At 36.8% G+C, this 15458-nt stretch overlaps 2 protein-coding genes across 3 annotated transcripts; both read left to right on the top strand.

Moving 5' to 3' along the window:
- Positions 1 to 24: 24 nt before the first annotated feature.
- LOC103874479 (transcription factor bHLH47) lies at positions 25 to 1315 on the top strand. Its single transcript, XM_018656234.2, has 3 exons — positions 25 to 233; positions 406 to 533; positions 640 to 1315. Exons 2-3 carry the CDS (start codon positions 408 to 410, stop codon positions 1066 to 1068), a joined length of 555 nt encoding a protein of 184 aa, XP_018511750.2. The 5' UTR covers positions 25 to 233; positions 406 to 407; the 3' UTR covers positions 1069 to 1315.
- Positions 1316 to 3527: 2212 nt separating this feature from the next.
- Positions 3528 to 13997, top strand: LOC103874035 (protein BUNDLE SHEATH DEFECTIVE 2, chloroplastic). 2 transcript variants are annotated; one of them, XM_009152439.2, is made up of 4 exons: positions 3528 to 3787; positions 3891 to 3954; positions 4036 to 4132; positions 4214 to 4481. In XM_009152439.2, the coding sequence occupies exons 1-4, from the start codon at positions 3620 to 3622 to the stop codon at positions 4290 to 4292; spliced, it is 408 nt and encodes a 135-aa protein (XP_009150687.1). In that variant the 5' UTR covers positions 3528 to 3619; the 3' UTR covers positions 4293 to 4481. The 2 variants fall into 2 exon arrangements, with proteins under 2 accessions (XP_009150687.1, XP_033148475.1); XM_033292584.1 differs by having other exon boundaries at positions 3608 to 3787; positions 4036 to 13997.
- The last annotated feature ends 1461 nt before the right edge of the window (positions 13998 to 15458 follow it).

Raw genomic sequence — 15458 nt, 5'->3', positions numbered from 1 at the left:
ACTGATTATATATCTTAAATTTTTAGATATCCTAAAATGGAAAATTTTAGGATGACTGATTATAATCTGTTGATTGATTATTATCTTATCTTTTATAAAAAAAAATGTTCCATATAACATATTCGGCAGGTCTAGAAAAGGCAAAGTACCCAAAAGGATAAACAAGGCTGTTAGGGAGAGGCTTAAACGCGAGCACTTGAATGAGCTTTTCATTGAGTTAGCCGATACACTTGGTAAATATTTCACATTTTTCTCTATAGATTTGAATGAAAAATTGCTTGAGTTGAGAGGCTGTTATCTTGCATATACAAGTGTTAGTATGGTGATGTTACCCATTGTGATATCTTCTTTTTTTTTTTTTAACCCATTGTGATATCTAATCTGAAACGTTTTCTCTTTTCTCAGAAATGAATCAGCAGAACAGTGGGAAAGCCTCCATACTGTGTGAAGCTACTAAGTTTTTGAAGGACGTGTTTGGTCAAATTGAGTCCCTTAGAAAGGAGCAAACTGCTCTCCTCTCTGAATCTAACTACGTACGCCACTTTCCTTTAAACACACCATGTTCTCCTCTTCCTTGAAACAATGTTTGTCTCAATGGTTTAATAATTGTTTTGTGATGGAAACTGTGGGTGTATGTAGTTAACAACAGAGAGGAATGAACTCAAGGATGAAACATCAGTACTTGAGACCGAGATCTCAAGACTACATTCCGAGATAGAAGCAAGAGTGAACCAGTCAAAACCTGACTTGAACACGTCCCCTACGCCTGAGTACCATCATCAACAGTATCCCCAACTTGCGTCTCAGTTTTCAGGACTACCCATTTTCCAAGGCGCCGGCTTTCAACAATCTTCTGCAACTCCTCCTGGTGCCACGGTTATTCTCCTTCCAATGCATCCTGATCTCCAGACACAAGATACTTCAGACTTGACAGGGCACCTGCAGACACAAGCGCCAACGGTGATGTATAATAGCTCAAATGTTAGTAAGCCATGCCCAAGGTATGCTAACGCTGCTGACTCATGGCCTTCTCGGCTACTTGGAGAGCGGCTGAGAGTTAGCGAATGAGTCTTAGGAGGGCCTCACAAGGAAGTAGGCGGGAAAACAAAGACAATGGCAACTTGTGAAGAACCCTTGGGTTTTGGTATGTAGCATCCTCTAGTGTCCTTGTGGGTTTGGCCTTAGCCATAACTTGTTTTGTAATGGTTTGTTTATAGGATCAGAAAAGTTGTGGTCCTTTGAGAAAAATAACGAAAATAATTGGCTATAACCTAATGGTTAAGGTTTAAAGGTTTCTACACCCAAGTATAGGGTTTGAATTCCAGACTATGCAATTTATTGCAGAATATAGAAAATCCAGATTTCAAGTCTTGGAAAGAGCGATTCATTACTGCAGACTTACAAGGGATCTTCAACATGGTGCAAGTAAATCCAATCAGGCGTGGATCTTTATAAGACGACTCATGTGATGTAGTTAGGCGTAGATCCTCATAAGAATCGATCGACAGAGCCAAGAAGCAGACAGGCGAGCGGCGATCGACATAGAGATACAAGAATCGATCGACAGAGCCAAGAAGAAACCGTTCGATGTCAACCTCCCACCATCAAATCGACAAACGTCCAGAATTTGGTAGAAGAGCTTTTGACTCATTTGGAACCAGAAAGTTCTACTGGGAAGAGAAAGATGAGTATGGAGTCTACAGAGATGATCACGGATGCGCAAGGTATGGATGGACACATCATTAATGTGTCTAAGAAGGAGATCAGAAAGCTAATGGAAAGAGCTTCGAGAGATGAAAACAGCTACATATGCCTTCCAAAACATGCTAGCTCATTCACACAAACCAAGATAGTACCAGAGATGTACACCAAGGACGAGATCAATGAAATGTTCTATGGAATCTGCAAAGAACAAGAGAAGAACAAATAAGACTTCCAGATGAAGTTTGATGGAGTCTACTATCCATTGAATGATTGTATCAGTTGGCTAACTACTTGCATGGAAGAGATGAGGCAAGGCATAGCCAGAATTCAGCGTGCGAACGACGTGTCTCGTTCTATATCGATCGACATACATAGACAGGTATCGATCGATAGTCGCTTACATGCATCGATCGACAACCGTGTACCAGCATTGGTCAACGATAACCCACCACACTCACATACGATGAAGTCTCAGCCAGATTTTCACACCAGGGGAGAGATAGATCAGTTGGGACAAGAGATCTACAGAGCTCTGGAAACTACAGAAGAGAGGCTTGGTAGGAGATGTGATGACATATATTTCCCAATAGATCTTAGCATTAGTGCTTTGACTTCCAAGATAGAAGTTATTCAAGGGGAATTAATGGAGATTCAGAGTTACATTGCCCGTTCACACCAGGGAAGAGATAGATCAGTTGGGACAAGAGATCTACAGAGCTCTGGAAACTACAGAAGAGAGGCTTGATAGGAGATGTGATGACATATATTTCCCAATAGATCTTAGTATTAGTGCTTTGACTTCCAAGATAGGATTTATTCAAGGGGAATTAATGGAGATTCAGAGTTACATTGCCCGTTGACCAAAGGCATCCGCATCGCTCGACAGAAGTAACAACATATCGACCAACATAAGTAGACAGACATCGGTCGACGACGGTACAAACCGAGGCCGGCTAGTACAAAAGGTGACATTATATATGTCTAATACAAACAAGCAGGGAGAGGAGATCTCAGCTGACACATACGCCACAGTTATGCGACATCAGTTCAATCTTGAGAGTCTTGGAGATATATTGCAGAAGATAGAAGATGCAATTACAATAACTAAGGACAAATAACGCAGAGGAGATGAAGCAATGCGAGACTTCACTGATATATGGTTCAACAAGCACATAGAAGAGATGTCCCAACAATTCGAGACTTCACTGGTATATGGTTCAATAATTTTTCAATCATTTATGGCAGTTATAAACGTTAGCACAGTTCTGTATATATATATTTTTTTGTTTTGAACAGTGAACCAAGTAAATGATAATCCTAAGTGAAAATTTAATGTTAGGCTGGACATATATATCATAAAAACTAAATATAGGCTATCAGTGGGATTTAGTGGTATATTCTAAAGGTTGCTAAAAAAAAGGGTATATTCTGAAGAAGTGCAACCTCAAACACAACTCCACATTTATTGTCTGGATAATAGTCAAGATATATTGTTTGGATATTATTTGGTTAATATGAAAATACAATTTAGTGAAAAATGTAAGTGTGTGGTTCAAGTAAAAAATTACACATAAAAAGGTTGTATATTTATGTTTTAATAGATAAGATAATTTGAATTTTTTAACAGATGTAAATTATATTAAGAATTTTAGAAAATTATTCCTTTTACATTTTGAAAAAGGAAATCAAAATGAAATAAATAAACAAAATGAATTGTAAAGAAAAGGAAAATTGAGGAATGAACTTGGCAGTAAAATGTGAAATTGGGTTTAAAGGAAACCGATATAACAATTGATTCTGGTCTGGATCGGTTTAAGTGGGTAAGGAAACTGATATTTTGCAAAGGACCAAAAAAAAGGAGACATCTTATCTAATATCTCCCCTATCGAGTGGGTAAGAAGAAACTGAAACAGAAATGGCGAATTCACTATGCTTCTTCTCTTCTCCTCCTACCTTTTGCTTCCCGTCTCCCATCAAAACCCCTAAGCCTACTCACTTCTTCCCATTAGGTGATAAGAAGTCGTCGTTGGTTCAGAAAGGAGAAGTGTTTCAGACTTCCAAATCCAAAAGCTTCGAAATTCAGGTTAGGTTTTTCTAAAACTATGTTCTTCTCTACCAGCTCTGTTCTTATTCCATTCACCGTTTCATAACTAAGAAAAAAAATCATATTCTGGAATCAACAACAGGCCACAGACGGTACTCAGACCACTAAAACGAACAGCATAGTTTGTCAAAAATGTGAAGGGAATGGTAAGTGCATATCTTAGTTTCTACAACTGAATTCTTTGATAAACTTAACAAATATTTTGTGTAAAATGTGTTGTGTAATAGGTGCTGTGGCATGTTCTCAATGCAAAGGGGGTGGTGTGAATTTGATTGATCATTTTAATGGGCAGTTTAAAGCTGGTGGCCTCTGTTGGCTTTGCAGGTTTTGCTCTTCTTCGTCTTCTTCCTTCTCCACAATAAACAAACTCATATATTAATATCCTCTTTAATTAATTGTGGGCAGAGGTAAAAAGGAGGTTTTGTGTGGAGAGTGCAATGGAGCTGGTTTCCTTGGTGGTTTCTTGAGCACCTTCGACGAGTAATAGAGAAAAGCTTCTTACAAAATGAATTTTGTGCTATTATATCACTCATGAACACTCTTTATAAACCTTAGAAGAGGTTTCTCTCTATCAACGCTCTTCTTCTAAACCCATTATGTATTACTATTTGTTATTTGAACACCATGTTTTATTGTACTTTTTTGTTTCTTTAGATGCCTCCCTCACATTTCATGTTCTGCCTCTCTCATTTTTTCTTCTATAGATTGAAATATATACTGTTAGGTTTAACAACATATCTATATATCGATTAGATTTTAGATGGACATTTTCAAATGGTTTGTAGGATAAATAATTTCAGTTTTGTATCTAACCCAATGATAAATGTATTATGTAATTTTACAGAAATAGAGTTTCCCATTTCTTATCTTTCTTTTTGTCGTCTAGAAGATTATAATGAACATGAACCAAGTCAGAGAACTGATGAGATAAAGTTGGCGAGTTAAGCTGATCCCGAAGACTAAATCCAGTGGAAAGAACCCTGGAGACATAAACCAAATGAATAAAATGATTCTTTGGAAACAAACCAAGATAGATCAAATGCCACCTAAGAGTACAGAGTATACACAAAAAGCAGAACCATCATAATGAAACGAAACACCCTAGCAAGATAAACCACCAAGGATGGAAAAAAAGAGAGGGGGAAAGCGTCCAATGCCAAAACTATTGGAGATGAACCAAAAGCCACAACTCATTGCTCTGGAACACACTAAGAGCTACGATAAAATTATTATAATGGCCACATATAAATTATAAACTATTGTAAATTCAGTATGATATAAATAAATTAAGTTGGCTAGAATTAAAATAAATTGAATAAATAAAATTTTATCTATATTTTCGTCTTCGTCGGGTCACACCTCCATTGTTTTGTTTTTTTTTTCTCTGCACAAATCTGAGTGATTCTCGAGAAGGCCAAGCTAGAAACATCAACGAGTAAACTCACGAAAGCAGTGCCGTCTTAACCAATATAATAATTTTGGGCGAAACACGAAATATAGATTGTCTTATAAATATTCTCTATATTTTTTCTTCACTGCATTTCTTATAACTTGAGTTCTAGCATCTTCAATGCAATACTACATTTTTTTGCACTATAATGATACAACACCAAAATGGATTTAGATTTTACTGCAATGTATTACTCCATTTTTTACACTAAAAAGAATATTTTAGATTGATCCTACTTTTTTATGTCATCAATGATCCTACTTTTATTTAATTAATAATTGTTATTAATACTTTCTACTTATAAAAATTATCAATTAACTCCAACTATCTATATTTACAGAACTTCCATAAAAAAATAATTCATTTAAATTAAACATTTATTATTAAAAACTACAATAATATATATAAGATATCATATTTTGGTTCAATAGTGAGCATTGGAATATTTTTCACAAATGGTAAATTGGTGCATTTCATAATGAATAATGAGCTTCTTTATCTTTGATTTATCTAAATTGAAGAATAAAATTTTAAAATCGGTCATTTTCATCGTTTGGACGATACTTCACTGATCTTAGCGGTTCCAAAAATGATTTACTGGATTATTAAATTACTTATTTTATGATTTTTTATTTTTTATGTTTAGTTTTGATATTTTATTAGTTTATGCATCATTATGTAAAATTATTAATTAATCTCTTATGAAAATCATAATTTTATGTTATTGTACTATTTTTAAATATTTAAGTATGAAATAAAAACATTCAAGATTTAAAAGATCATTCTCTAAAAAAAGGTTTCAATGGAGTAACCCTACCCATTACTCCTTTTGGAGTTGAAAATAGAGTGGGGTTGGAATATATTTTACTCAAATATGATGTTTGCAATAGAAAATAGAATATGATTGGAGATGACCTAAGACCTTAAATAAATAGAAAAAAATATATCAAAACTAATGATGAAAGTATAAATTTCTTCTTATTTTATTTTTAATAAATAAATTAAATTTATTTAATTATATATCTTTTTTAATAATATTAACAAACCTATTTTTCTGGTACAAATTAAAACGACGCAAACAGATGTTGAGGGGGAGAGGAGCTCCGAGACACGAACTGATATTACAGTTATTATCCTTTACTTTTCTGCAGGGGCTCTTATCCATGGCAACATGGACATTTGCCATCGGTCCATAAATATTTTTTGTGTTGTTTTAAAGGTTTATTTCAATTTGGTTTCACATAAAAAAAACAAATTGAAATAGACCTTTAAAACAACACAAAAAATATTTATGGACCCATGGTAAATATCCATGTTACCATGGGTAAGAGCCCCTGCAGGAAAGGAAAGGATAATAGCTGTAATATCAGTTTGTCTCTCGGAGCTCCTCTCCCCCTGAACATCTGTTTGCGTCGTTTTAATTTGTACCAGAAAAATAGGTTTCTGGAATTGTGGCGTGATGACCAAAGAACTAGGTGCGTCTCTATCTGGATCTTTGATTATTCATTATTGTCATTGTATTACCGATTGATAAATGATTGATTCCCTTTTTGTTTTATCTCTTGCTTCCTACATTTTTTTCTTCAGTTTCTTTAAGTGTGTCTCTGATACAGAGAAATAAGAGTGACACGTGGCAGAAGAATAAAAGCGAAGGAGGTTTGTTACGGGTTGTTACAAAAGGACGGAGAAGAGGCCAGGTGTCAGCTCATTAGTTGTTGAGTTCATCTCCGTTGACTCAACTATAAACAAAAACGAAAGTTCATTTTGTTAGATTCATTCATGAAAATTGTATTATGATTCTCTTAATTTGGACTTATCTCTGTAATACGTATTTGGAGCTTATAATTGGAAAGGATCATTCTCTTTCGGGATTCTTTACAAATAAGCTACGATTTGGTGTTTGTAACGAACGTCAGATCGATTCTATATCGATAGATACTTTTATCGCTATCAAGTGGTATCAGAAGCCGTCGCATCCTCGAAATTTTTTTTCTCGTGGTGTGATCGGAATCTATGGCGGGAACGAGGTTGCAGGCGTTATCAGACGGTTTGGCGGCGAAGGAGATGGAAGGCACGTTGGCAAATCGATTTGAGGCACTGGAAAAGGCGATCGCTTCTCAGATCGAGCAGAATGAGCGTCATGATGGCGACGTGAGGGAGATGATCGAAGCTTTCAAAGTAATGACGAAAAAAAATACGGCGAATGCTTCGGCGAGTGGTGAGCTGAATCGCGGCAAAGTTCAGTGTGTTGGTGCGATGAGAAATGAACCATACTGTTACAATCGTCACAATCAGGTACATACGTATCCAGGAAGAACGCGATTGACGAAGATTGATTTTCCAAGGTTTGATGGTGGTAAAATCAATGAGTGGTTTAGTAAGGCGGAGGAGTTCTTTGCTATTGTTAATACACCGGAGGAGGCTAAAGTGGGGATTGCATCTATGCATTTTGATGGTGATGCATCAACTTGGCATCAGGCTTTACGTCAAGAGGATGAAGAAGCGGTGGTATTGTGTAATTGGAGAGCTTACAAGAACAGACTCAAAGAAAGATTTGAGGAAGTTCTTGATGATCCGATGGCAGAACTGAAAGAATTGAGAGAAACTGAAGGAATTGCTGCATAGCATGCGAAGTTTAAGTTGATAAGATCAAGGTTACGAATGTCTGAGGAATATTTGCTGAGTGCATATCTGGCAGGTCTAAGATTGGATACACAGATGCATGTACATATGTTCAGTCCACAATCAACTAGACAATGCTTAGTGCTGGGGCGATTATATGAGAAAGCACATCCGAGGAAGGAGAGCAAAGCTAGTTGGGTGCCTCAGAGGTCGCAATCAAACCACAATCCACAACGAGGGTTGATTGCACAACTGAAGGAGGAAGGAAGTAAACTGAAGGAGGCTAATGGGAAGTTGAAACCTTTTCTATCTTAGGCGGAAATGAGTGAGAGAAGAGCAAAAGGATTATGCTATTACTGTGATGAGAAGTACACGCCTGATCACTATATGAAGCATAAGAAAACACAATTGTTTTCTATGGAGTGTGAATAAGATGATGAGTTTCATGAAGCGTTAGAGTACGTTGAAAATGAGGAGCATTATGAAGAAACAGAACAAGCCAGGATTTCAATCAATGCAATTGCTGGTATCACTGACTATACCACAATGAAGGTTTGCGGAATTCATGGCAATAAGACGTCATATGTGCTTATTGATTTGGGATCAACATACAACTTCATTGATAAGAAGGTGGTAGAGATGCTTGGTTGCAAAATTAAAGAGGCAGGGCGAACCAAGGTTTCTGTCGCAGATGGGAATCAAATTACAGTTTGTGGAAGAGTTGATGATTTCAGGTGGAAATTTCAGGGTGATCAGTTTCTATCTGACTTTATGGTGATACCTTTGGGAGGTCATGATGTGGTTCTTGGTGTGCAGTGGTTAGCGAGACTTGGTCCAATCACTTGGAACTTTGATAAGTTGGAAATGAGGTTTAAGTGGGAGCAACAGAAGGTTGTGCTAAATGGTTTGCGACCGGGGTCAGTGAGAGAAGTGAAGTTTAATAAGAAGGATAAGAGCGGTGATTCTACAATGCAGTTGAATATGATTTATACATATGAGAATACTGAAGATAGTCCGTTGTCCTTGAGGGTATTGAGTAGTGAAGCAGGACAGAAGAGTTTGAAAGGAGGTATTGAGAGACTAAGACATGAGTATGGGGACATATTCATAGAACCTACATCCTTACCACCTTTCAAAACTAATCACAATCACAAGATAGTATTGAAGGAGGATCTGACCCGGTGAACCAAAGACCTTACAGATATGCGGTTCATTAGAAGAATGAAATTGATAAAATGGTGCAAGAGTTATTGAAGGCGGGAACAGTACAAGCTAGTTCAAGTCCTTATGCATCACCTGTTGTTCTTGTGAAGAAGAAAGACAACACTTGGAGACCGTTTTCCTATACAGTTGATCGAAGATTTGATGGACGAGCTCGGCGGTTCACGTGTGTACTCAAAGATTGATCTGAGAGCAGGCTATCATCAAGTCAGAATGGAGAAGAGTGACATTCATAAAACGGCTTTCAGAACACACAGTGGTCATTTTGAGTATTTGGTAATGCCCTTTGGCTTAACCAATCCACCAGCAACGTTTCAAGGCTTAATGAATCATGTTTTCAGTGAGTTCCTCAGAAAATTTGTGCTGATCTTCTTCGATGACATATTGATCTATAGCTCATCTAAGGAAGAACATGAATTACATTTGGAGGAAGTTTTTAATCTGATGAGAGCTAACAAGTTGTATGCTAAAAGGAGTAAATGTGAGTTTGCTACGGATCGTGTAGAATACCTTGGCCATTTCATTCAGGCAAGCGGAGTCTCTATTGATCCACACAAGGTTAAGGCAGTGGAGGAGTGGCCTCAACCGAAATCAGTGAAAATTCTTAGAGGGTTTTTGGGTTTAGCGGGGTACTACAGACGCTTTATGAAGGATTTTGGTATCATTGCTCGACCCTTGACTGCACTAATGAAGAAAGATGGATATGAATGGAATGGGGAAGCACAAGTAGCATTTGAAGAACTGAAGAAAACGCTATGTAATGCTCCTGTTCTAGCTTTACCTCAGTTTGATAAGCCTTTTGTAGTTGAGATAGATGCTTGTGGCAACGGTATTGGTGCAGTACTGATGCAAGAAAGGCACCCTTTGGCTTATATCAGTCGTCAACTAAAAGGAAAACAATTGCATTTATCAATCTATGAGAAGGAGTTGCTGGCAGTGGTATTTGCGGTTCAGAAGTGGCGCAACTACCTTCTCACAAAGCACTTTATGATTAGGACGGATCAAAGAAGTATTAAGTACTTGTTGGAGAAACGATTAAACACTCTAGTGCAACAACAATGGCTTCCTAAGCTGTTAGAGTTTGACTATGAGATTCAGTACAAACAAAGGAAAAACAATGTAGCCGCAGATACTTTATCTCGAGTAGAATGATCTGAGATATTACACATGGCTATGACTGTTTTACAATGTGATTTTCGCCAGAAGATTATGAGTGGCTATGAGCAAGATCAGTTGTTGCTGGAGATAATCGAGCAGTTACAGAAGGATCCGAAAGCTAAGAAGCATTTTTCTTGGTCTCAAGGAATCCTTAGGAGGAAGAATAAGATTGTGGTACAAAATGATGGAGAGTTACGAAATTCAATACTGGAGTGGTTACATTGTTCAAGTCAAGGGGGACATTCGGGAAGAGATGTGACGGTCCAACGAGTTAAGAGTTTGTTCTATTGGAAGGGATTAGCTAGGGATATTCAGGCTTACTTAAGAGGCTGTGGTGTGTGTCAGAGGTGAAAGTATGGTAATGCCGCATCACCGGGTCTCTTACAACCATTGCCTATTCCAGAGGCTGTGTGGGTGGATATATCAATGGATTTCATCGATGGTTTACCGGTTTCTTATGGGAAGTCGGTCATCTTTGTCGTCGTTGATAGATTGAGCAAAGCAGCTCACTTCATGGCGTTATCACACCCTTACAATGCTGCTTCTGTGGCTCAAGTCTTCTTGGATACAGTCTATTGTCAACATGGATTCCCTCGTTCAATTGTGAGTGACAGAGATGCTGTATTTCTCAGTGAGTTTTGGCAAGAGTTGTTCACACTACAGGGTTGTTCTCTTAACCTTTCTACGACTTATCACCCACAGAGTGATGGCCAAACGGAGGTGGTCAATTGTTGTGTGGAAACATATTTGAGGTGTATGACAAGTGACAAACCGCATCTCTGGAGCAAATGGTTGCCATTAGCCGAGTTTTGGTACAATACAAACTTTCACTCTGCTACACAAACTACTCCTTATGAAGCTGTTTATGGTCAACCACCACTAGTACATCTTCCATATATGGCTGGAGAATCCATGGTTCAAGTGGTTGCTAAGTGTTGGAGGATCGTGAGAAGATGATTATAATCCTCAAGTTTCATTTGTTGTGGGCACAACATCGCATGAAACATGAAGCTGACAAGCACCGCAGTGATAGGAGCTTCGAGATTGGAAATTTAGTCATTGTCAAGCTGCAACCTTATCGTCAAAAATCTGTTGTCTTGCGTGAATCTCTGAAACTTTCCCCTAAGTTCTATGGTCCTTACAAGATCCTTGATAAAATGGGAAGCGTGGCATATAAGTTGGAGTTACCTAATTCCTCAAGAATTCATCCGGTGTTCCACGTTTTGCAGCTCAAAAGGGTGATTGGCACTGCGACATCAACAACACAGCTCCCAACTATCTTGACTGACACGGTGATCAAGGTTCCAAAGACTTGTTTGGGAAGGAAGTTTGTGAAGCGGCAAAACAGAGCAGCTACGATGATTCTTGTGAAGTGGAGGGATGAGAGTAAAGATACTGCAACATGGGAATTTCTTTATGACTTGCAGAAAAAGTTTCCAGATTTTTCACCATAACCTTGTGGTCAAGGTTCTTTCGGAGGGAAGGATTTGTTACAGAGAAATAAGAGTGATCGATAAGATGTCTTCATCAGGAAAATGCCTTTTTTTCTTCTTGAAAAAACCTTTTGAGAAATTTATTTCCCCACAAAGACCTAGTTTGGAAAACCAGGTCTCTACAGTTGCCGTGGAAATGGAGAAGCTAGATGTCATTCAGGAGGTATAAGTCACAACACATTCCATGTTCTTTTGTTCTCTACTTGTTTCTGATTATAACATTGTTGCAATCAGAGTGAAAAAGTTGAGAAACTGATGCTTGAGCAGAGCATAAGCCATACAATTGTATGCAACAAAATGAAGAAGGAGTATCCAGGTAGGGATGGAAACCCGCCAAAAATGGCGGTTCAAGGGTTGTCTTTTGCTGTTCCTTCGGGAGAATGCTTTGGTATGTTAGGGCCCAATGGTGCCGGGAAGACCTCATTCATCAACATGGTCAGTACCCAAATGGACAGAAAATATTTTGAGCTTAGCCTCTGCCTAGAATAAGAGAGTTTAGTATTGTTGTACTTTTGTGGCCAGATGACTGGGCTTGTGAAACCGACATCAGGGTCAGCGTTTGTACAAGGTTTTGACATATGCATGGATATGGACAGAGTATACACCAGCATGGGTGTATGTCCATAACACGAGTAATTGTTTAAAAAATTTTTTTTGTTATGTTCACTATACAGAAAAAAATCATCTTGTTGTTTTATGATTTCCTTATGCCTACTGTAAACCAGCTTACTCTGGAAAACACTGTCAGGAAGGGAGCATCTGCTCTTCCATGGGAGACTTAAGAATCTCAAAGGCTCTGATCTAGACCAAGTATGTTATCAATCTGTTTTAGTCCAAAATATCAAAGCCTAAACGATTGATATTCACCATATTAGGCTGTAGAAGAGTCCCTTAAGAGTGTAAACCTATTGCGTGGAGGAGTTTCTGACAACCCTGCTGGAAAATACAGCGGAGGTATGAAAAGACGGCTGAGTGTAGCCATTTCACTTATAGGGAGTCCTAAGTATGCATTTGGTTTACTCATGTTCGTGTCTTAAGTTTACAAGCTGTAACTATTCCTTTTTTCACGTAAAAGGTGGTTTACATGGATGAGCCGAGCACATGACTTGATCCAGCTTCAAGAATGAACCTATGGACAGTCATCAAATGCGCAAAAACAAACTCTGCGATAATCCTCACGACTCATTCTATGAAAGAGGCAGAGTTTCTATGTGACCGTTTGGGGATATTTGTAGATGGAAGGTTACAATGCATAGGAAACCCAAAAGAGCTAAAGGGAAGGTATGGTGGATCTTATGTGTTAACTATGACAACAACACCAGAACATGCGAAAGATGTAGAGATGTTGGTTCAAGATGTTTCTCCAAACGCCAGGAAGCTATATCACATCGCTGGGACACAGAAATTTGAGATCCCAAAAGAAGAAGTTCGGATCTCACAAGTGTTTCAGGCGGTGGAGAAGGCCAAGCGCAGTTTCAAGGTGTTTGCTTGGGGACTTGCGGACACAACTCTTGAAGATGTCTTCATTAAGGTTGCTAGAAGTGGTCAGGCCTATAATGTCTTCTCCTGAAATATTCTTAAGATCATTATCGTTATTGTCTGTTTAACATCAATAATTGTTCTCGTTTGTGGAATTGGTCATGCAGTGCCGTGCGAGGGTATCTAGAGGCTTAAGGCAATTTAAAAAATTGGGGCCCTTTCATATAATCGGTAACGTGCGAGGGTATCTAGAGGCTTAAGGCAATTTAAAAAATTGGGGCCCTTTCATATAATCGGTAAACATATAAATAATATATAGTTTTCATAGGATAGAAAGTAATGAAAACAAAACCAAAAGATACTATATCAACAAAAGAAAAGAGGAAGAAATACCAAAGATGGATGGTTCCACGAGAAAGAAAACAAAGCAATATGAATATGAATATGATGTATCAAATTTTTGTGAAAGACAGATATAATATGATGAGAAAAATATCTAAATCAATTAAGATTCTGATTTATGGTACTTTCGGAAAGTTTACTCTAAAACATTATTATCTTATATATTAAAACATAAGTCATGACTTCTTTTCATGTGTGATTTTTTTTAGTTTGGACCATTCCTAGAAAATATCATATTTTACATAAGTTCATTATTATATCTTTTAATATATTTATCATTTTATTTGAAATACAAATGAATATATTTAAAATGTTCTAACAAAATCTTTTTAAAATCTTCTTAGAATCTTTTTAAATTTACTTTCAAAAATTAGTTAGTTTTAATTTAAATTATCATAAAATATAATTAGAAATTAAAATTGAATATAGTTTTTGTTTATAAACGAAAATTTAAATAAAATGAAATTAATTAATTTCACAAATACATTTACTAATAATTTTTAAAGATTTTGTTAGAAATAAATATTTATTTTTTATTTTAATTTTTCAAATTTGTTTTCTAATAAAATAAAAATCATGATTTTTTTGATGAGTGATATTTTTATTTGGACCATCATTTAAATTTCATATTAAATGTATATCACTAATGCTAATATACATAATATTTTTAACTACTTTAATCATAATATCTTTTATATCTTTTAATTTTTTTTTAAAAAAAAAGTAAAATTCTAACAAATCTCTTGAAAAATATTATAATTAGTTCTTAATTTTCATAAATTGAATATAAATATTTTCAACTAATTTTGTAATTAGTAATAAAATGTTACTAAAAAAATAAAATTATATCCTATTTTATTAATTTTATAATAATATCTATCATTTTAAAATAAAAATGTTATATTGAAGAAAATATGATAAAATTATTTTAAATTGATAAGTTAACATGTTTTATTTTCATAAATATAAAATATTTATGCTAAAAATATAATATGTTGGTAGAACGGGTATACCCGCATGGTTGTGCGGATGGAAATTGTGCTAGCGCTTATGATTTATATATATAAATGTGCTAGCGCTTATGATTTATATATATAAATGTTAAAATATATACCCGCACGGTTGTGCTGGTGAAAATCTAGTTTAAACCTATTAAACTTGACCTGATTTTTTGATTTGCGAGTCAGATCTTTTTACTGATTTGTATCTAATATTTATTTAGAATATGGATTTCTTTCTATAAAAGCTTATGTTCAAAACTTATAGTCACATAAAGATTTGAACGTGGTCACTGACCATAAGTGCAGAGAAACCTCGACAGAAAGCCACTATAATATACTTGTAACATCCCGAGTTGTGATATATAGAAAGGCTTAAGAGAATTGATTTGGCTACCTATGTCACCAAAGTTGACTTACCTTTTCCGGAGCACATCCTGAAAGAACTCCAGAGTTAAGCGTGCTTGAACTGGAGTAGTGGAAGGATGGGTGACCTATCGGGAAGTGATTCGCGATAGCGTGTGAGTGAGGCCAAAGCACGGGAAAAGGTCGGGTGGTGATTGCAGCGTCAGTAAACAACGATTTCGAGCCTTTGGAAAATTAACGGACCGACCGTCAGACGGGATGGGACCCACGGGCCGAGAGAGCGGGCGTGGGTGGCCCATTAGCCGTGGGCGGGTCGGGGCGTTATAAGTGGTATCAGAGCTGGTTAGCCATCTCAGTTTCGACCTGAGAGGCGTCTTGAGACCTGTCGGAGGGCGCAACGAGGACGTTACGTTCTTTGAGAGGGGGTGAATTGTAACATCTCGAGTTGTGATATATAGAAA

This window comes from Brassica rapa, chromosome A01 (genome assembly GCF_000309985.2).
Source record: "Brassica rapa cultivar Chiifu-401-42 chromosome A01, CAAS_Brap_v3.01, whole genome shotgun sequence".
Taxonomy (NCBI): domain Eukaryota; kingdom Viridiplantae; phylum Streptophyta; class Magnoliopsida; order Brassicales; family Brassicaceae; genus Brassica; species Brassica rapa.
Note: the sequence above shows the minus strand (reverse complement) of the source record. Positions and strands in the feature narration are given on the sequence as shown.

Excerpts from the sequence above, each read along its gene's own strand:
- LOC103874479 (XM_018656234.2), top strand. The coding sequence starts at position 408 with ATGAATCAGCAGAACAGTGGGAAAGCCTCCATACTGTGTGAAGCTACT. Across the intron at positions 534-639 it reads TCCTCTCTGAATCTAACTAC|TTAACAACAGAGAGGAATGA; the intron begins GTACGCCACTTT and ends GGGTGTATGTAG.
- LOC103874035 (XM_033292584.1), top strand. The coding sequence starts at position 9,246 with ATGGACGAGCTCGGCGGTTCACGTGTGTACTCAAAGATTGATCTGAGA.